Below are 21,029 nucleotides of genomic sequence, written 5' to 3' on the forward strand. Positions count from 1 at the left end.
TTCCTTTTCTTCGCGAGACGTCGTAACACAGCGATGGCACAAACTCTGCAATTGGCTGAGGCATGAGCCTCAGCTGAATGCGAATGCTTGCACACGCATTTCATCTGTGCCCGTGCTTGTTTGTCATTAGAGTGGACCGGCCTTCTTAGTCTAGGTGGTGTCGTGAAGAGTCACTTCATAAGCTAAGCTTAGAGTGCCGACGCTGCACTCTCCGACTGCTCTTATGGCTGCCACCCTTTTCTTGCCTAGTGCGATGCGGGTGCGATCAGAGATAGCTCTGACTACGAGTCAAAAATGCGATTCCCCGGATGATATGGCATAAGTAAGCTTGGGCAACATTGCCTTGCATTGTCACAAACCGTTTTAACGTTTCTGGAGGGAAGAAGAGCATTTCCTGGGATTCCATACAAACTGCCGGTGATAAGTTTACGACAGAAGGTGGCTGAAGTGCCACCACTTTGAAGCTTAGCTCATTTAGTGGCTCTTGTGTCGCCGTGCCCGCTGTAGGCTGTAAGCGGGGTCTTTTCCCCCTCCCCTCTGTCCCTTTACCTCCCCCACATGCGCCCCGTTCCACGGGTCCTTTCCAGGCTGTGCACGAGCCCCACGAGCCAGAGTCCCCGTGTCACCCACCGCCCCGGCAAGAAGGCAGCGCCCCCTGCCCCGGCCCCCAGCCTATGCACTCCGAGAGACCGATCCTCGATGGCTTTGCCGCCCTCGGCCGACTTCAAACTCCCCGGCGCTGCGCCCGCGGTCGGCGGGGGCACCCTGGGGAGGCCGCGACCCCAGGTCCGCCAAGGGTCCAAGCCAGAGGTCGCCGAGAAGCCACAGGCCCTCCAGAGAAGGTCTCTCGAAGGCGCGGCCGCGGAAGGGGCAGGCTACTCCACGCAGTCGCTTGAGCGGAGGCCAGGGCGGCCTCCCGTTCCGAGACCCGCCTGCGAGAGGCCATCCGTGCCGCCGCCAGAGAGACCAAAGTCGCAGAACCTGGACGCGGGGCAGCGCGGAGTCCAGGAGACCGCAGCAGATGCAGGATTGCAAAAGAACGAAGCGGTGCCAAAGTCTGACCACCAGGCCGGCGGCGGATCCGTTTCTGGAGGACGTCCGCTGTCCCTGGACCACGAAGAACTCCTGTCCTTTGCCGATGATTCGGACACCGACGAAAAGGATGAAACAGGCGGTGGCGACGGATCCAAGCCAGCGCGGCTCGTGAACGGCGTTAAGGATGGCGACGGAGAGGCGGAGTCGCAGTTGGCGTCTTCGCCGCCGCTTCAGCGGTCGCATCCGCGGAACCAAAGCGCGCGCGACGAGGCGCGGTGGGACTTCCTGACGGGCGGGGAGTTGAAGCCGGCTCCAGAGCGTCCTCCACGTTCTAGTCCGTCTGCCGAGTTGACGGCGGGGTCCATGACTGCATCCATGACCTCCGTAGCGTCGTCAACGACATCCTCGATGGCATCCTCGATGACTTCGCTGACGGCGTCGTCCTTGACGTCTTCTGGGAGGGTGCTGTCCGAAGAAAACTCGCGCGAGGACCTGTCTCTGCGGCGGTCTCCCCCTCCCGACATCAACACGAGCGGGCCGCCGCCGGACCTTATCGCGTCGTCCGAAGTCTCCAAGACAACCATCACGGTTGCGACCAAAGACGTAGAGACTTCGCCGCCACACAAGGTGTCCGGGCTCTCCAGTCCGGTCCATGGGAGTGGGACGCCGGAGGAGACTCGCCTCTGAGGCGGACATTCGTGCGACGGTGGACGTTGAATTGCGAAAATGTTATGTTTACTTGTTTCCCATTTTCTTCGTCACGTCCGACAATGGCGCCATCTGTTAGCAGTGGTTTGGTCGAGACCAAAGTGATGGGCGATCCAGGTCACGCAGGTGACTGGTTACGTTGTGCGAGATCTGCGACAAGTCTTCCCGTCTGCAAACTCGATTTATTATTTTTTTTTTTTTCAGAGATGGCAATTTCGTACTATGGTAGAAGTGCGGTTTGAAAGAAAAAAGAAATCTGTGTTTTGTTAATGGCGTCCGTCTGGTACCGACAGCTACAAATGCTGCTGGCTCTTGTGGCCCCATTGAGGTCATTTTTCTTGGCGTGCTTTTCGTGTGTTTGCTTCGAATTTGAAGCGTGTTTGTTCCTACTTTTGACTTCTTTGTAACCACTAGAGAGAAAGTTAGTCTGTGCACGAGTTGCGTAGGCCTGCCTCGAGCGTTGTTTAGGAGGCGACTTCGCCTCTATCGTACGATGTGTGTGTGGTCTAGTTCATCCCATGCCCTCGATACACAATGCTCAACCTCGGTGCGAACACCCCTCCTGCCAGACAAAGTATTGCTGTTTCGGCTTCGTTTCGTGGAGTTGCGGCCCCAGATCGTTTTTATCTGCGAGGAGCGGCGTGCGCGACAGTTTCGCGGTGCTTCTGTCGCTGTTACTTCTGCACGGTAGTTCTTGAGCCAGTACCACTCTCCGTCGAACCTGGATCAGGGAATCGCGAGCGAGCAAGTTGAAAGAGCGCGAACTTGAGAGGACATGTTTGTAGGGTAGTATGTTGATGTGTGCGTGTCTCTACCATAGACTCTGTGACAAGTCTGTTGGTTCTCTTTTTTTCTTGTACTGTTGCCGTTATGATAAATATTACTGGTGTTACGGAGGGCGACTTTGCTATGGTATGTTGTGCTTGACGCTGAAACCAGCCTACACATAGTTGTAGTCAGGTCTCCCTTGAATATTTGAAGAAATCGGGCAGAGTTTATAAACACCATCTCAACATTGTTTTTTTTTTTTTTTTTCTTTTAAAAGGGAGGGAGGGGTTGTAATTTGGGAACATACTTTTGAGGGTGATTGATGGAATGTGTGTCTCATGCATTGTATCGTTTGCACACAGGCAACTTTTTAAAGAAAGGTCACAATTTTTTTTTTTTTTTCAGTTTTGCGTATTTTGATTGGTTGCCATCTTTCTGCTTTTTTTGTTTTTGGAAGGTAAGGGAGAGAAGGTGTGCTGCACGCAGCTGCTCGATTTTGTGTGTAAATTATATGCTCTTTTCATGTTCCAAAGCAATTGGGAGGTCGATTTCGTGTTCCTGTCTCTTTTCTTCTTTTTTTTTTTTTTTTGTGAGTACTGGAAGTGAACAAATAGCAATAGCAGAAAGGCAATAATTCACTAATTTCGTTTGTTTCACTACTGCTGGTTTTCTTCATCTTGTAATGTGATGACACCAAGAGCTTAAGAAACATATTAACCTCCGTTTTGTACCAGAAAGTGGTGCGATGAAATTTCAGGAATGTGTTTTCTAACGTTTTCAAACGAACCGTTTTTCGTATTCCTCCCGTGTACGTGCGTTGCTCCTGTTGCGAGGGAGAACTTGGAAGATTTAAGTCAAAATCTGTTCTGAGAGATCCAACGATGGCAACAAAACAAATGCTAGTCAAAAGTTTCACTTTCTTATTTTCTTTGAGGCGGGAGGGAAAGGCAGCGACGTGACTGTTAGGCATAATACGACGATGACGTCGCAGCTTCCGGTCGTTGATTGGCCCGGGAAGAGAGCTGTGGAATCATTTTGTAATGCACGTGCGGGCATGGAAGTGACAATGTCTTTGTTAATATTAAAACATTATTTGAAAGTTGTCCCGCGCCTCGTTTTATTATGCTTCCTTAGGGGATCTTCGAGCACTCCCGCAGTGCACGCCGGAGTTGGTGGTGTAAAGCGCGGTCCGAACCAAGCCGCAAAACGGGCCCCAAAAAATAAGGGGCAAAACTTTTTTTTTTTTAATATAACTTTTGCCTTTTGTTTTAGCCTAGGAGCGTACGGGAGTGTATGGACAAGAATCTGGAAGGGCAAGGCAAAGGGAAAAACGCACATGGGAGGAGGAGGAGGAGGAGGAGGAGGAGGAGGAGGAGGAGGAGGAGGAGGAGGGAGGGGAGGGGGAGGAGGGACGGGAGGGGGAGGAGGGAGAAAAGGCACCCTTTGTGGGATTTATTAGTGGCTTCCGAATCCCGGACAAAAGCTCACACATTTTTTCACAGACCCGGACAAAAGCTCACAGGAGAAAATTTTATGTTGGTCTTAACACGTGTGCGGACAACTTAAGTGCATGTGTGCGGCACCAAAGTGCAACGATAAATTAAATTTGACTGGCGGGTGTAGGGAAAAATGGCCCCGGAAAAAAAAGTTCCCGGACAAAATGTCTTCGGAAAAAAAGGCGCCAAGTGGGAAGTAGGAAAAAATGTCGCCAAAAGCTTCTTTATCTCTGGGTTTCCCTGATCCTCATGGCCTTCGGGTGGTCCGGTCATATGTGCTAGGGGGAAAAAAGGCCCCCTCTGGCAAGTAGAAAAAAAAAAACGGCCCCAACGAATGAGGAAATAGACGATTCCCCGTGATGCACATCGCGACTGTTAGCGCGAACACGACATCGGCACATTTTCATATTTTACTTAGAAGGAGTATTAGTGGGAACGAAATTTTACCAAATGAGCACTTTCAGTACCTATGATAACTTTGACGATTACGTTTCGCTTCTATAAACAAAAAACAAAAAAAAATGCGATCGCTCCTTTGTGTTACCAGTGTCGCGCGTTTTACGTATTTGGAAATTGAACACAAGTACCTCTCAAATTTCCCCCAACACAATAATCTGGTCTTGGCTAGAAATCTCATAAATGTTTATGTAAAAAAAAAAAAAAAAAATGAGGTGAGCTTTTGCCCGGATCTGTGAAAAAACGGGTGAACTTTTGTCCGGTGAGCTTATTTTGATAAAATGCGCCGCAAGACGGGGCCAAAGTAGGTAAGACAACACGGGTCTTACCTACTCTCTATCTTGCGGCGCATTTTGTCAAAAGTCACGTACCAACTGGCCCATTGTCATTATTGGTCCGGTGAGCTTTTGTCCGGTTACCGTGGCTTCCATGGGGAGAATACAACAAAAGCGACTCGCTTCTCGGTAACTCAACAAAAGGACTAAGGGAGGATTAGAAAGTTTTAGTAGATTGTTTCGAAGACTCCGATAACGACGGGTGTAGGAAAAAATATCCCCGGAATAAATGTCCCCGGAAAAAATGTCCCCGGAAAAAAAGGCCCCGGAAAAAAAGGCCCCAGATGGCAGTAGGAAAAAATGTCCCCAAAGGATTTTCTATCTCTAGGTTTCCCTGATCCTCATGTGCTTCGGGCGGTCCGGTCATATGTCCTGGGAAAAAAGGCACCGTGTGGCAGGTAGGGGAAAACGGCTCCGAAAGAGGATTAGTGAGAACGAAATTTTACCGTTTGCATTGTATCCCCAAATAGGCACCTTCAATACCTATAATAACTTTGATGACAATTAACCTCTCGTTTCTATAAAAAAATGACCGCATCTGCACGTGGTGAATTATGTTGATTGGGGCGAAGCTCTGGTGGTGCTGATGATACTGATTTTATTGTTCATAGGTAGTGCTGATGGTGCTGATTTTTTTTATTGCTCATAGGTATTGCTGAGTTCCAGGTTGCGTTTCGACATCATTATTACTGCTTTATGGTCGGTGAAATGCAGAGCCAGTGGTTCTTCTAGCGGATCAGCTTGGATCCGCTGGATGTTGTGGGATAGCATCTCCACGTCCATGTCAGAAAGAGAATGTGTGGTATAGAACGTGGTTATATACGCATTTGAGCATTTGACCGCAGCGCCCTCCGCCCTCTCCTCTATAAACGTTGAGCCAATGCATGCAAAGTTTAACGCGATTACATACGCATTTGACCGCAGCGCCCTCTCCTGTATAGACGTTGAGCGGCTACATGCAACGTTTCATCCATGACATCCCCAGCTCTTGAGTTACTACCACATCTCAGAGCCCCTACTTGTCCCGCAGTTAAGGCGATGGACTAGAAATCCATTGGGGTCTCCCGCACAGGTTTGAATCCTGTCGACTGCGCAAACATTTTTTCTTTTTTTAAGACAGATGGGATGGCAATCGATGTGAGCACGGACGCCGGACGGACAAGGCTAGACCCTAAAGAGCTTCGCCCCTTTAAAAAAAAAAAAAAAAAAAAAAAAACGCGATTGCTTGTTTGTTTTAAGTGTCGCGCTTTTTACCTATTTGGAAAAGGGTACACAAGTACCTCTCAAATTTCCCGACACAATAATTTGGTTTTAGCTAGAAGTGTTATGAATGTTTTATTCACAATGAAAAACAAACACAAACAGTTGAGATGCAATGTTGCAAAATCAGGAATGAAATGACAAACTCTTGATTCATACACAAAAGTCAAAAACGGATTGTACTTGAAGTGGAAAAAATGTCCCTTTGGGGACATTTTTTCCTACTTTCCACCTGGGGCCTTTTTTTCCGGGGACATTTTTTCCGGGGACTTTTTTTTTCCGGGGACATTTTTTCCGGGGACGTTTTTTCCGGGGACATTTCTTCCGGAACCCGATAACGACACCCGATATGCTGACGCCGCCTTTGTGTATGCTTCGTATCGTTATCGGGTATCAATAGGGAGTTTTAGCAGGTCGTTTCCACGCGAACGGTTCGTCCTCGAACGCATCGGCGACGCCACTACGCATACGCGCGCGAGTCGTTCGAGGCGTCGAGAGGCTCTTCTCGTTCGTTTCTCCCATTCCGGCCGCTGGAGTCGTCACCGGAACGCAGCCAGCAACCGTTCACGACTCGTGTGAAAAAAAAAGATGGCGGTCGGTGCGGCGACGGACTTCGCCGACCTAGTCGAGCGTTAGGCTTAGGACAGCGGGAGGCGATTTTCCACCCTATTACTCCGCTTCATTCGAGAGTCTGATCCAAATCATTTCGAGGACTGCTCAGAATGGTAAACGATTGTGAATGCTGTAAACTGCGCATGCTAGTAAACATTTGCGATCTGCGGGCAGAGTAGCTGCCGTGGCGACCGCGAGCAGACGAAATGATTTGGTTCGATGGCACACAACGTGAACGATCGTTCAAGTTCAAGATAACGGAGCACACCACATACCTTTACGCTTGTTCAGACACTTTTTACTCTATCTAGCTTCGCAGTTCTTGAAATTCCGACAGGCAAATGTTACGTCGGCCGTCTTGTTTTCATCAGGTGTACGCCGGGAACACGAGCCGCCACGGACTTACACGTTGCAGAATGTTTCACATGTTTACTAGAAGATGGCGCTACCGTTAAGCACTATCATCATCGTTTACACGGTTGCGCCAGTCTCACGATTCGCTAAAATATGTCAAATTTCACGTACGGTTTCACGGAACGGACCAGCTGCAACGTTCGTGATTTCGGAACCGTATGCTCAAAAAACGACTAGCTAAAACTCCCTTTTATTGGGGGTATCGGAACGATATGCTAAGACCCTAATCCTCCCTTTGTCCTTTTGGTGAGTTCCCGAGAAGCGATTATTGCACCCCCGCGCCACCCTGCCTAGGGGCGGATCCAAGAGGAGGGGAGGCGGCCGACCTTCTCTATTACTAAACCCACCCGTGATTCGTTAAGAAAAGTCCCATTTTTTTAAGGACCATTTTAACGTTGGGGTTTTGACTCGGCTTTTTTCGCCTAGGTAGCGAGGATGCTAACGAAGCACTCCGAATAACCTGGAGAATTAATTTTTTTATGCGCCGTTATTTCCATCAGTTGGGTTTGAGCATCAAACATTGTAAAAAAGAAATATTACGTGACGTGAATGCGCAACTTATCAGACAGGCGGCTCACAATCGATACAGAACCAGCAACGTAGAAAGGCGCTCGAAATGCGGAGACAAGGCGCCTACATATTCACTGTGTCCGTCGGCGACCAGAACCTAGTGTTTCCCTGTGTGCAAATGTGAGTATCAATGCCTTATTCGTGTGTGTCAACGAAACGACGCCAAGAACCGAAGGCCTGCATATTCTCCTTCGCAACCAACGAGCAACGGCTTATCGGCAACTCCGGAGAAAGAAGTTCAAGTTACGGAGCTTTACGAAGGTATGTTGGTTTTGGCAGCTTTTTTGTTTTATCTCTGTACAATCAAAATACATTGAAATACGGACAACGGAGCACGTGACTCCGTAGGAAGCCTACACTAGGCTCCCTAGCCTCTGGGTACATGCTGCGCCGCCTGGCGACGGGCCAACGAAGGTTGAGCATGCGCAGTAATGGCGCGTTCACACTGGAAGCGGATCCGCAAACGCGAAGCGGATCCGCGCGTTCTCAACCGCAAAGCGGCCAGGATCGAGCGGTTGGAGCGCGTTTTCGCCAACCGTTTCGGGACCGATTTCTCCGAACCGCTTTCACGAACCGCAAAGCGGCAACCAATCACAACGCGACGCTGACGTGACTTTCTAAACAAGATGGCACCTGTCGTTGGTGAGGCTTCCAAGGCAAGGCGCTGTAGTCCTAACGTTACAGCAGACAAATCAACAGAGACACGTGATGTTCGCGTCCGTCACTTGAATCCGCCGCGAAAAGAATTGACTCGTAATCTTAACGGGCTTCGCATCGGTGATTTTGTTCGGGTAAGAGTTCGCTGCCTCGTTAGTCTCTGCCCGTAGAATGTCGGAACCCGCCAGTGATCGAACTAAACGTTAGCTTTTGTACCCACCAAGATAGTCGCGTAAACTATTGACAGTTTTCGACACCGTGCATGACCGCCACAAAGGCCGATAGAGACGTCGTGAGCCGGATTGCGTAGCCAACGCACTACCGCGGAGCGAGCAGGGTACCTGCGCTAGCTCGACCTGTAACGTTTACTACTAACAAAAGAAATAAAGGGAACACACTCAAGGAATAAAGTGTACGTACCAGACGACGCAGAGGTAATCCACACGGCGTTTATTTGAGCTTAATGTCAAACAAACAGTAGACTCGATCGACGTGCGAGTGGCGAGAGGTCGACGTGCGAGCGACGAGAGGAGAGTCCGCCACCAACGAAGCCACGATCGGCCTAACGCCGAAGTTCGAACACAGTCCCCCGCACTAGGGTCCACCACACCGCTCACAACTTCGAAATCGAAAATGATAAGAGCGAACAACGAGGGGGGAAAACTGGCCCTCTATCCCGAAAACAAGGCAGCCTTCATGTGCGCTTTGCTAGGGTGATGCCACCCTTTGTAATAACACTCGCCGACAAACCGGCAGCCATTTTGGTTCTCGGCGGTAATCCGTGGGGCTTATAACCCTCCCGGAAACAAGCACCTTATCTCACAAGTTCGGAGCAGTGTTGTGGTACCCACGGAGGGCGGATTAGTATTTTCCCCCTCGGATGAGAGGACCGATGGACACGAAGACCACTTTCCGGCGCACGGGGAAACAATGAGAGGAACAAAATGGCGGTGGAAGAGGGTGTGGTAAAGGGAAATAGGCAGTACGCATCACTCTATGCGAAGCACACATGAAGGCACCCTAGTCTAGGGTGCCTATAGTCGGTTACAAGTCAAGAAGGTAGGAGAAGCTCCTCCCATAAGCGGTGATGCGCCCGTTTCAAATCTCTCCGCAGTCGAAAGAAGAGTTCGCTGGAAACGCTCCTTGTTCCGCTTCAATGGATTCCAACTTGTCTCCGATCCCACTTTTAAGAAAGCGACCTTTGTATTCATCGGGGAGGGAACCGTGCCCCTGAAAGCAGCCTTTGTATCCATCGGGGGGGAAGCTAATCCCCGAAAGTCGTATTTGTTTCCGTCGGTGGGGGAAAACTCTAATCTCCCTCTCGTGGCTTCCACAATGATAAGTCGAAGTCGAAAGATAAAGCAAATATGTACAGAAAGGCAAGACCCTCCTCGCGCGTTGGCCGCGACGTCACGGAAACGATGGGACGCTATTGGATGCGGAGGTGGCGGAGGGATATGGGATTCCCTTTGAGGGGCATTTGCCGCTACCTTCTTAACCTGTAACCGACTATAGACCTTTTCCGCTTACTCTCGCCCCCGACCGCCAAGTTAGGCACATCCGGTATGGGCGACACAAAAATATCAAAACGTTTCAACCTGCAAATGTTAAAAAAATAGAGGGAAGGCAAAACGAGAATGGGTGACGGTTACACTTATCTTCTAAATACATTCTATTGGCGTGGCGACGTCAAAACTATGTTTTCGCCCATACTGGAAGTGACGACAATTCAAAATGGCGGCGCCCTTGCGAAAAGGGTCTATACATGTTTCCGCTCCGCTTTAGGGTGGCGCCAACTTCTTGTTACCCTTTCCCAGATCCTCTCCCACCGCCATTTTGACCCACTTCTTATTTGGCTAAACGTACACAACGTTGAGTTTTTGTAGTTTCGACAGACCGGCAACACTGTGAGGCCACTTCCGTTTCCGTTCATAAGAGGAGTCGGACGAGTCGGAGGCTCGGCTGGATAGCGGTCGTCGTGGCTGTCGCTCTCTTTATTCGGGTGTTTCATACTTTGAAGTTGCGAGCAGGAAGTATGCGTTGCGTTTATCGAAACGTGAGTCCCCTCGACAAAATGGAACGCAACAGACCGGCATCGCACGCCGAAACCTCGCCGTCGGAACAAGAGCGGTGGGCGCTCCCTAGCCCTAACGAGGATTAGCGGAGTAGCGCGAGCGCACGACTGGCGAGTGTGACAAAATGGTCGACGAAACAGCGGAGGCTGCCATGGTAACGAGGTAGGCAACACTGGTTTGTCGGCAACAGGTATCACAAACGTTGTCGCCACCCTAAACAGCGGAGCGGCGGAAACATGTAGGGTATACCCTAGTCTATTCATACGGGAAGGGTCCACTTCGAAGAAAAGGTCGGGGACATCCTGTTCTGAGTCAGCAAGGCGCGCCTAGCTGGGCTTTGCTTGTAGGCGAAGTCAAGGGAATCACAGGCGAGTTCAGAGTGCCAAAACAGCAAGGTGGAAAGACGGCTCCGGAGCTGTTGTCGTACGTACGTACATTCTTGGCGTAAGATCGTTTCGTGAATCTGGCCTCTGTTCTTTAGCGCATGGCACTGCAACAATAACACACCGGAACCGCCGCCTCCCTTCGCCCCAACACTAGACACAACAACCTGAAACAGGCTCTCCACAAAACGTTAAAAAAAGCGTAAATATATATATATATTTTCGCTTGTTTTTACGTTTCCGGCAGTGACGTCACGGACGTCACTGCCCCGTATTGCCCTCCGAAAAAGGCATTCCTATTAAAGCCGTTTACGTTGCCAGCATAGGTTTTGCAGCGGAGGAGTTGCTGCCATATACAGCGAACTGAGTGTTACTTTTTTAATTTTTTCGTTTTGAAGAGAGAATGTATTGTTGTGTAACATAAGTTCTCCTGCATACGAACAATGAACTTTAATTTTATTTCTCTTGTTTACTTGGTTCGAAACCCTAAAAACGGGCTTGTGACAACTTATTGCTTCCGTCATTTTGGAGTACGCAAGGCAATTATCCCGCTGCTCTGGTTTCGGTTATAAACGCAAGGCAAAACGCTCGTAGTTCCCGCCCTCAGTACACGTTGGACATCTTCCACACTTTGACACTGGATAACTGGATGAACGAGGATTTACATTTACTCCAGAGGTCACTCTCGCCGCTTCCTCACCGTCGAGCAGCAGGATCAGCTGGCGACAAGCCGCGTATGAAAGGCTTGAGCATCAACAGCCCAAGTGCACTCGGTGCCGATGCGGGCGATGCGGGTTTCTGTCAACCGGTAGCCCAGCACAGACCGTGACCGTTCCAGCTCTTCGTCATGACACGGTGTTGCAGAAAGCAGGGTACAATACCACTACACGGACCACCGAAGCGAACGCACTGTTATCGTAAATCTTGGCTTGTAATTGCGCCTTTGTAGAATATTTTATTCGTTTTGCTGGAGAGACGCAACCGACGGGCATAACAAAATCGTTTGAATATTCCGCATACCTCGCAAAAGCATTTATCCAATCACCTTGCGAAAAGCGCGAAACACGGAGTCCGCACCGTCCTGACTACCTAGTCTTTTACCTGCTCTAGAGCAGCTTGCACCAGCTGTCTACTGAAACTGCAAGTTGAAACTAGGGTCAGTGCCACGGAAAAAAGAGACAAAGTTGGTAAAGCTTGCTCGCTTTCCCAAATTTTTCAACTCTCAAGTGATTGTACCATAATAAATGCACCAACGCCTCTTCCCAAAATAAAGAAAAAGCACGTTCACTACGTAAAAATGGTCTCACTTCATGCATCCGTGGGCAGGTAGGAAATCTTGCCTTAATTTATTCACACCGCATGATGTGCGCAACAAAGTAACACGAAATTTACAGGAAAATATCGGTGGTGACTTAGGTTCCCTGAAATTCTGTATAACCGGTCGTTTGCAGGACCTAATCATCTACTCGAGCGGTGAGCGTCGCTGTGCAAACACGTCGCTGCGCAGACCCAGTCCAACAACACGAAGCATAAAAATGGCAGATTTAGGACGAAAATCTAGAGTTCGTTGTCCAATTAAAACGACATAATTTTGCTGAAAACGCCCGCAGCATTTTACTCAGAGTATGCGTCAGGAATCTTCCACATTTCGAAACGTAACGACAAAAGATTTACTTTTAAACACGCTCGCTGCGTCCTCCCGGACCATCTGAACCTGATCAGCTGACGACGAAGGGACTGAACCCGTTGACCCTCGACCCCACAACAACCAGTTTGCGCTCCGTGTTGGTGTGGGTTTCTACCTCCAAGCACCGCGCCACACACCACGAACGTTTCAGCCGTTTATCGGATCGCCGTGTTGCACCAAACAGAATGAGATCGTTCGAAGTCAACGCAGCGCTGTCGTAAACCTTGGCTTGGACCCTCATGGACCCTCTGACTCCCTTCGCTTTCAAAGCACACACGACGATTACGAATGATACTTTCCGTCTTCCGGGAACATCAAGGGGCACTTCTCCGGTCACGTCTTCGCTACATGTGCTCGCAAACCGCGGAGCTTCTCGCGTCCCCTCAAACCAAAGTATTACCGGCGCCATGTTGAACGTGCTTTGTTGGCAGATTTTCTCCAACGAAACAAAAACAACGAAAGCAAACCGCTCTAGCTTCCAGCGTACAGTGGTGTTGCGCCGTGGCCAGATATTCTCCGTCAGCTCTAACTTAAAAATGACCTACAGATGCAGCAACACTGGTATAAAGTTTTAATATGGTGGCCACCACGGAGCGCCGTAAATTCTGAGGAGGGTGCATGGGAAGCGGCAGCACCTACCTATCCTTCCCCCTTCCCTCCCTCCCCCCCCCCCCCCTCCCCGCCCAAGGCGTTGTCCGCCATATGACTATATGAAGGCTAGAGATAATACAACTCTACCAAGAAGATGGCCGACCGTGGCCGCATTCGCGTCTATAGGCGGAGCTGATCAAACGTGATCCAGCAAATAGACATAGAGATCAGTCTCCACGCTATTTCTCGAATTCTGCATTGGGGGGAGCGCCAACCCAAAGCCCCAAACGGAGTTTGGGTTCTGCGCATGCGCAGAGATGAGCCCCTATTTTTAGAGTGCAGCTCTCAGGCGCCCGTTTCCGGCTTGATCGGTGTCGGCGTCGCCGTCGCCGTCGGCGTAACCGCGCGGTGCATTATGGGTAAATTTTCACACTAAATTTAGCGAAAAATTTCCCCGTTAAATCTAGCGGAAAAATTTTCCCGCTAAATCTAGCGGAAAAATTTGCCCGCTAAATTTAGCAGAAAAATTTCCCCGCTAAATCTAGCGGAAAAATTTCCCCGCAAAATTTAGCGGGAAAATTTCTCCGCTAAATCTAGTGGAAAAATTTCCATCTAGAGGAAAAATTTCCCCGCTAAACCTAGTGGAAAAATTTCCCCGCTAAATCTAACGGAAAAATTCCCCTCTAAATCTAGCGTAAAAAATTCCCAGCTAGATCTAGCGGAAAAGTTTCCCCGCTAAATCTAGCGGAAAAATTTCCACGCAAGATTTAGCGGAAAAAATGCCCCGCTAAACCTAGATGAAAAATTTCCCCGCTAAATCTAGCGGAAAAATTTTTCTGGGGGGTCACGTGACCTGGAGGATCACGGGACCCTCCCCCTCCCGAGAACACGTGACCCTTAGTACCCTTCCCTCCTCCTCAAGAGCTGCACTCTAATTCGGCATTACAGGGAGTTGTAAACGGCTTTCATTTTTTTTTGGCCTCCTATTCTAAAACTCTCTACTGGCTTGCACTGGCGATGATGATGATAATAATAATAATAGCTTAATTGCAAAAAAAAAAAAAAAATACGGCGCGTCGCGGAGAGATCCGGAGACAACGCCACCGCGGCCGCCGCTAACATCCTCATGCGCATGCGCGTCGACTGACGCGGACCTCCCCTCCTTCAGGGCTGGATTCGGCGCTGTAGGCGTTGTTTCTAATGCAAATAAGCGGATTGGAATGTATTGCCCTAATAAATTATTTGCTGTACCACACAAGGTATAACAGGTTCAAGCCAATTAATAAATTAATTTCTTTTAAAATAAATGCCAATTGAAGGAAGGGGAGGAGCGCGACCACCCCCCGTAACTAGCCTGCAGTATCCGCGGTGCATTTATTGCTTTACTTGTAACATGCACATACACACGTAGACATCCTTTTTTTTTCTTATGAACTTTTGTTTTTTGTTTCTTCAACTGTTGTCCTTTTTTTTGGTCTTTTTACAGGTTTACTGGATCTTGAGTTGATGTTCTTAACTGCAAGACAACAACATGATAGAATACGCAATGAATAACTATTTATAGATCTTTGTTTCAATAGGCATATGTATAAAATTTGGCTCATTGATACTTTAGACCGATGTTTCGCCAACGGATCAAAACCTATGTACTTTCTTGTTGCCATAAAAAAGCAGATAAAAGTAACTTCAAAAGTAATTCGCTATTTGTTTATGGTGAATAGTGACTTTCTCAATTACTTAACATCTGAGTAATTTCTACTCTACTCAAACTACTTTTGAGGCCAATACTCAGTAACTTAACTTAATTCCTTTTTTTGAGTAACTTGTACATGTCTGCGTCGTGGTGATCCGTGCTTTACAACGTCTCACCAGAACAGACGACGCATCAGTAAAAGCGATTATTTAAGCTTAGGCAGTAGCTAATAAGACGATTCGATCATCACTGAAGCACCGAACGGTAGCGCACCATTTTCCTTTAAAATTGTTTTCCCACCGATACTGTGCGACAGAATAAACGCAGGAATCTACTCCGTCTCGCGCGCGAACGTGGAGAGCCTATGGGCGGCCATGCTACTATCCCCGCTTTGATGATGATGATAGTGCGACAGTAGCGCCACTTCTAGGTCGATCTCGAGGCATATATATACTACATTTCATGCAGTATTGAACTTTGGAGATACAGGTCGCTGCCAATTATTTTACAAGGGTCGCTGAAGGTTGACTTTAACACTATTTGTATAGATGGCATAGACAATTCGAAAAGCAGAAAATTATGTTTTTCATTTTAAAAGTATTTTCTCAGCCCGCAAAGGCACCGTTGCTATTGTATCGGTAGTTTTCCTATTTCTTATTTTTTGTTGTTGTATGAAGAACTGGGCTGCCTGACTGCAGTCCGTGCGGCTCATTTGCCACCGGCTGTCGTCCTTCACCAAACCGTTGAAACAATTTGTTCACTCTTGGCCGTGACGTCGTTGGTTTACCATGGTGTGCTAGCAAACTTCTCAAAAACTCATCCGCTTTAGCTTTATCATTAACCAGAAATTTGTTTATGCAACGCTGCTTCACAACTACAGGCACACTGCTCTTCGCCATGATAGCTGTCAATGCAGCGCATACGTCAAATACGTCATTCCGAGCGGCGGATGCTCAAGATGGTTTATGTTAACGCCATCTGCAAGTTTCAGTATGCTAAAAAAGTTCAGCGATTACTTACGAACGAAAATCCCGGTCAACCCGTATCGATCCCATGTTACACTGGCGACCACCTACAGAAATGTTATGCACAGTCGTGGCTTGTAGCATAAACTTTAAAAACTATAAAGAGAATAAAAGTTTATGGAAAAGTAACAGGCGCCCTCTTCATAGCCCTTTGGAACACGCAGCTGTTCAGTCTTCATTTCCTGAACAGTTCCTGCGTGTTGCGGAAATTATTTGTCCTAAATATCGCGCTTGACCTCTAGTTTTGTTTGCCTCGGGATTCGCCTGTTGTTTTGCGCAGCTTTTCGTTTCTCTTTGGGAAATCTGGAACACCTGTTCTAACCGATTCAAGGGGTGCTGAAATAAAATAACCGTTTAGTTTGTTTTGAAACGGTCTATTTCGGTACAGTAGGCATCATTTGTCAAGAACTAGTGACTCTAGTTTAATAGGAACCATTCCAGCGTTCGTGACATATTTTTGCTACCGACGATTGTTTGATAAACTGTAGTTTCGTTCACTCTAAAACATTGTCGTGACCTAAAAAGGCAAACCTTCAGATTCGCTTCAAAGGGTGCACGTGGAGCTCGTAAACCTACGCCCTTGGGTTCGTACACCGCAGCTGAGCGGTTTTTAGGTCCTTCTTGCAACTATGTTTTTCAACCTCGGTGCAAGGTCGTCCGACGTGCGCTTTTTTTTGGAACGGTTTAAATATGTGAAGCTCCAACGATGCTCTACCGAAATTCGCCGTCATTCGGAAAATCAGCGAAAGTGGGCTGAGGCTTTGGAACACCGGCATGAACTACGTCTTCGTTTTGACATGTGGCGTGCTTTTGGCCTTTTTGGATCGCTCTTCGGCGGCTGACAGTAAGATCTGAAGACGTTCTATTTCTGAGACTGTATAGTTGCGCTGGTAACCAGTGTTGTTGTCAACAACGCGTTACGAGTAACGTGTTGTTGCTTCTTACGTTAACGTAGTCACGTAGCCGTTAAGTTTTCAAAAACAGTAACCGATGCCGTAGTGACGTTACTCGTTGCTCCTTCTTCCCAAGAGTTAAAAGAAAGTTACACTTTACTTTTGTTGTGTGTTTTTAGGCGCGAAGTCAGATGACTTTTTTTTTCACGCAACCCGCATACCCTCAAAACCAGAACCGTAAAAAAAAAAAAAAAAAGATAATTATGTTAAGTTTCTGCATGAACGTGTGTGTGTGTGTTTTTGTTTAGTTAAACGTGAAACTGTAACGTGAAAGTAGTAAAACGTTATGTGTAATAAATGAAACGTAACGCGAAGTAACGTGCTTTAATGTTTACCAGTAACCGTAACAGTAACGACTTTTGTTTTATTTTGAGGTAGGTCGGTAGCGCGTTCATTTCATTTGTAAGTAACGAGGGATTTATCTCGTTATATTTTTTTTCGAGAACACCTACAACACTGCTGACAATCTCAACGGGGTACTCAAGTAGTTTCGTCTATTTATGGGCATAACTAAACCTACAGGATACTAGACATTTAAAAAAAAATATATATATAAAAAATACCCGCAACGTTAGAGTCATATATACGCGTCTAATTTCTCTGTTAAAAATGTGACAATAGATCGTTATACGTTCGTTAATTTTTAGATTCGGCCAAAAACTACGGGGCGCCACCTGACACGGGACAGCCAATCACGAGTGACCGCTTCCCACGTGCCAATCGCGCACATTGGAAATTCAGTCCAGCGTTGGTCGGCCCCCATGACTTCTCGGGAGGCGATTGCTAGCAATATGCTGTCGCACGTCCGACGCCGTCCACTGGTTTCCGCGCTGAATCACCGCTAAACGGACGTGTCGCTATCTTCGACTCCCTTTTTAATAAAAAAATTGGACAAATACCACCATATTTTTTTTTAATTTTTTTAGCTAGCCTACAGACCGTAGATTGTGTTATGACAATAAAAATAAGATTTTAGAAACCGTTTTGATCGGCCTTTAATAATTGTTTCTTGATATCTATATTGGCAGTGCGATAATTGCTCTGAGCCTTGCAGTATAGAGATGTCCTATGAAAGCCAATGAAGAAGCAGGTAAACCAGGTTACATTGTGCAACGACTATTTTGAGCAAACATTGTTTCTATATGTATGTGCTCACATTTCTTCCAGCGTCGTGTTTGAACATCAGCCTGCCGAACATACTTGGACTGGGAGAGGTATGTCTAGAAAGCATCTAAAATGAAGTGCCTAATTTATTCGTTGCTTTTATTACGCTCCACAGATTCAATCGCGCTGCGTAAAGACCTTGTGACTTGGGTAACAGATAGCATCACCTATCCCGTATCCCTGGCCCGCACCCGGTCGTGAATTAAAGTGAAGGTTTTGCAGTTTTTGCTACGTCAAATCTAGGCACTATATACTAGACATGGGCGCATGTAACACTGTCCGACTTGTTTCAAGCCACCGGTGAAAGGGTGTCGCAGGCCGGAGGTGGGTCCGCTCTAATCGATAGATGGCGCCAGCGTCTCGTCTCGCCGTGAGCAGTCACAAGTTGTTAGAACGCAGTTGGACGCGCTATACACGATATTCTGGGCACTTCTGCCCGCCATGACCCGGGCCAAAAGTTTTTTTTCTGGTTAGGGTACTGTTTGCAAGCTTTCAAATTGCAGTAGCTCCGCGAAGTTTCGTGTGCTGTGTAATTCAGTCGGTATTTTGTTGTGTTCTGCGCGCCCGGTGTCTGTGAAAGGTGCTGTAGTGTTGTGGCAGTTGACTGCACAGCTTCGACTTGGCAGATGTCCGCTAAGTAATTTACGTCGCGGGCAGCAGCCGTCAAGCCCGATCAGTCGCTATCACACGCGCGTTCATTTCACAATCATCGCATTATTTTAAAATCAAAAATGCACACACTCGACTTCTTCAGAGAGCGAAGAGACTAGCGAATAGGATATTCATTCAAAGAATATTCTCCCCTTTTTAAATATTGAGATGCCCGAAAGTATAAATAAATTAACAATTTAGCCCACATATTAATGCCAGCTCAAGTTTCAGGTTCCAGGTTTTCATAACAGAGACCAACTTTGTACTGCGCAGAATATCCGATAATTAACTAATATTTAATCGCTCTTGTTATGTTTAATTATTAAATCAGTGCTTGTGCCTCTGTGAGCAGACTGCTTTAGTGACAGTCTCAAACAAATACGAGCGGGAAACCCACGAACTAAAAAAAAAAAAAGAAACATTACATTTTGGGATTTTTGTCTGTTACGTACAAGTGGAAGACTGAAGATTGGGATCTTTGGACGGAGAACCGAAACCTTGGGGGGAGGGGGGGGGGGGGGGGGGGGGGGGGGGGGTATCCGCAAGCCGGAATTTTGCCTAAAATACTTTCAGAACCACAAAAGCTTTTTATTCACATCTTTCAATAAAGCGTTCTTTTTTTTTTTTTTTTTGTGGCATGTTTGAAGCATGGCATGAAACATTGCCTTGAACAATTGGTACCATACCCGCCCGAGTCGTTATGCAGGACGACGTGAGTCGCGTGATCGGCTGTACGTGGGACACAAAACTCGTTTTCTTACCTTATCGCCAGGATTACAAGAATCGAAAGCAGTGTTTTCACATCCGCGACTGAAACGCCTCCACGTGAATTTCATTCAGGGGATTGCCGCGGAAAGCTGATGCTGTCGCAATCACGATACCGACACTCGTCATCGAAAACGCACCGCTTGCTTGTTCTTCCAGGCACGAGCACGAGCGGCAGAATGATTTGCAGCCTTCTCGAACGACGTCCGACAAGCCTCGAATATAGTTTCGCCTCGCCCAGCTCGAACACTCACGGCTACACACGTAGTTGACGAATGGACCTGACTGGCGCACGCACTCGCATTTCCCGTTCACGGAATTTTTACAAAGGCCTCAAACGCAAATCAATTGATTTGCACGGGAGACATCCAAATTCGTTTGGTGTTTATGGCCGATTTACTAATGGGGTGTAGGTTAGGGCCCAGTAAACCTTCGGCTCTAAGGCCAAATAAAACGATCAAGCTTGCTTATTGTTGGCCTCGTATGATCTAGGTGCACTCATCGATTAATGGCGCATCATTTCCTTAACACATCTTTTTTGATTTTCCGACAAGAACAACTTCAAAGACTCGCTGCTCATTATCGCTCATTGAAACATACACAAAATGCGGGACCACCGGAAGTACTCTTGGGGCCGGAAGGCCCGCCATTGCTTGGTCACGTTTAGCTAGGAACACCACCTATAACGGCAATCTGGGAACCGACCATGAAGTTGATACACGTTCTTTTGCTGCTCTATTGTTTTTTATTTGGTATAATCATTAATATTTTCCTAAGAAGGTCACATCATTCTTACACTCTTTTTCTCCTTACATTGCATATTTGAATGCTGTAATACTTTAAAATGAATTTCACGTGCGCTATTCTCCTGTCAAGCAAGACAAAATGGTGGGCTCTGGCCCACTCTTGCATAGAGTTCGGCGAATTCGTAAATTAACATTTAGTTTCCATAGTTTTCGAGTAGAACTTCAGGATAAATACGTCCAACGCCTGCAAACGTTTCACAAGTCCCCACTTCAGTGCTCAAGGAAGGCTAACTCGTTCAGTTCAGAACTACACCAGGCCTTCTCTGTCTATCGAAATAGAAATAGACGACCTTCTTTGGGGATAGAAATCCTAACTATTTGAGGCAAAGTTGTGTTCACAAAATGTTCCGAAATTACTTTATGTACTCATTCTTAATTTGCTCATTTGCACAACATCCATCTTTTTTTTCGTTGCAGTGCTTAGGTTCCACAGGTGATCTCTGTACGTCGAATAGTGTGAGTATGGAATAGAAAATTTGTTAATGCGGACGGCTCTTGATCTTTTTTGTGCTAGTGACTCGAATAGTAAGGAGATTTGCTTTCTACGCAGTACCAAATAATTGGTCTGGAACGCGTTACTCTTTCTTCCTGTTTCAAAAAAAGAAAAGCCTTCTATTTTATGAAAGTTAATCGGTACCTAAATTTTGTTGTTCGAAAAAATTATATTACTGCGGTATTAAATCCTCACACGCGTTCTTACTGAGTCGCTTTAGCCTTCTGCGTCGAAAATTCGCGCATTGCAACACTTCGTAAATGAGGTGACGGCGAAACGACGAACGCCCGTAGTGATTTTTTTCTTTCTTTTCGGCACTTTTTTGGATCACTTTTGACTGCAAGCCTCTTGCTCCTCCTGATAGTGAAATTCCTCCGGTGGCGTTCTGGCTACAAAAGGAACATGACTGGTCTTGTCTACTCTATATAAAAT

The 21,029-nt window shown here is 47.3% G+C and overlaps 1 protein-coding gene and 1 pseudogene across 1 annotated transcript in view; one reads left to right on the forward strand and one right to left on the reverse strand.

Annotated features, from left to right (window-relative positions):
* LOC8027032 (rho GTPase-activating protein 44) overlaps nt 1-3,615 on the forward strand; it is a 110,253-nt gene extending 106,638 nt beyond the window's left edge. The window contains exon 16 of the mRNA XM_040214559.2: nt 588-3,615. Coding sequence (XP_040070493.1) covers nt 588-1,722 — 1,135 coding nt within the window. The 3' untranslated portion in view covers nt 1,723-3,615. The remainder of the gene's footprint in view (nt 1-587) is intronic.
* LOC115322850 lies at nt 1,819-4,852 on the reverse strand (annotated as a pseudogene).
* Nucleotides 4,853-21,029: the final 16,177 nt, after the last annotated feature.

The sequence above is a fragment of the Ixodes scapularis genome, unplaced genomic scaffold (assembly GCF_016920785.2).
Source record: "Ixodes scapularis isolate PalLabHiFi unplaced genomic scaffold, ASM1692078v2 PGA_scaffold6__148_contigs__length_123643588, whole genome shotgun sequence".
In the NCBI taxonomy this organism is placed as follows: domain Eukaryota; kingdom Metazoa; phylum Arthropoda; class Arachnida; order Ixodida; family Ixodidae; genus Ixodes; species Ixodes scapularis.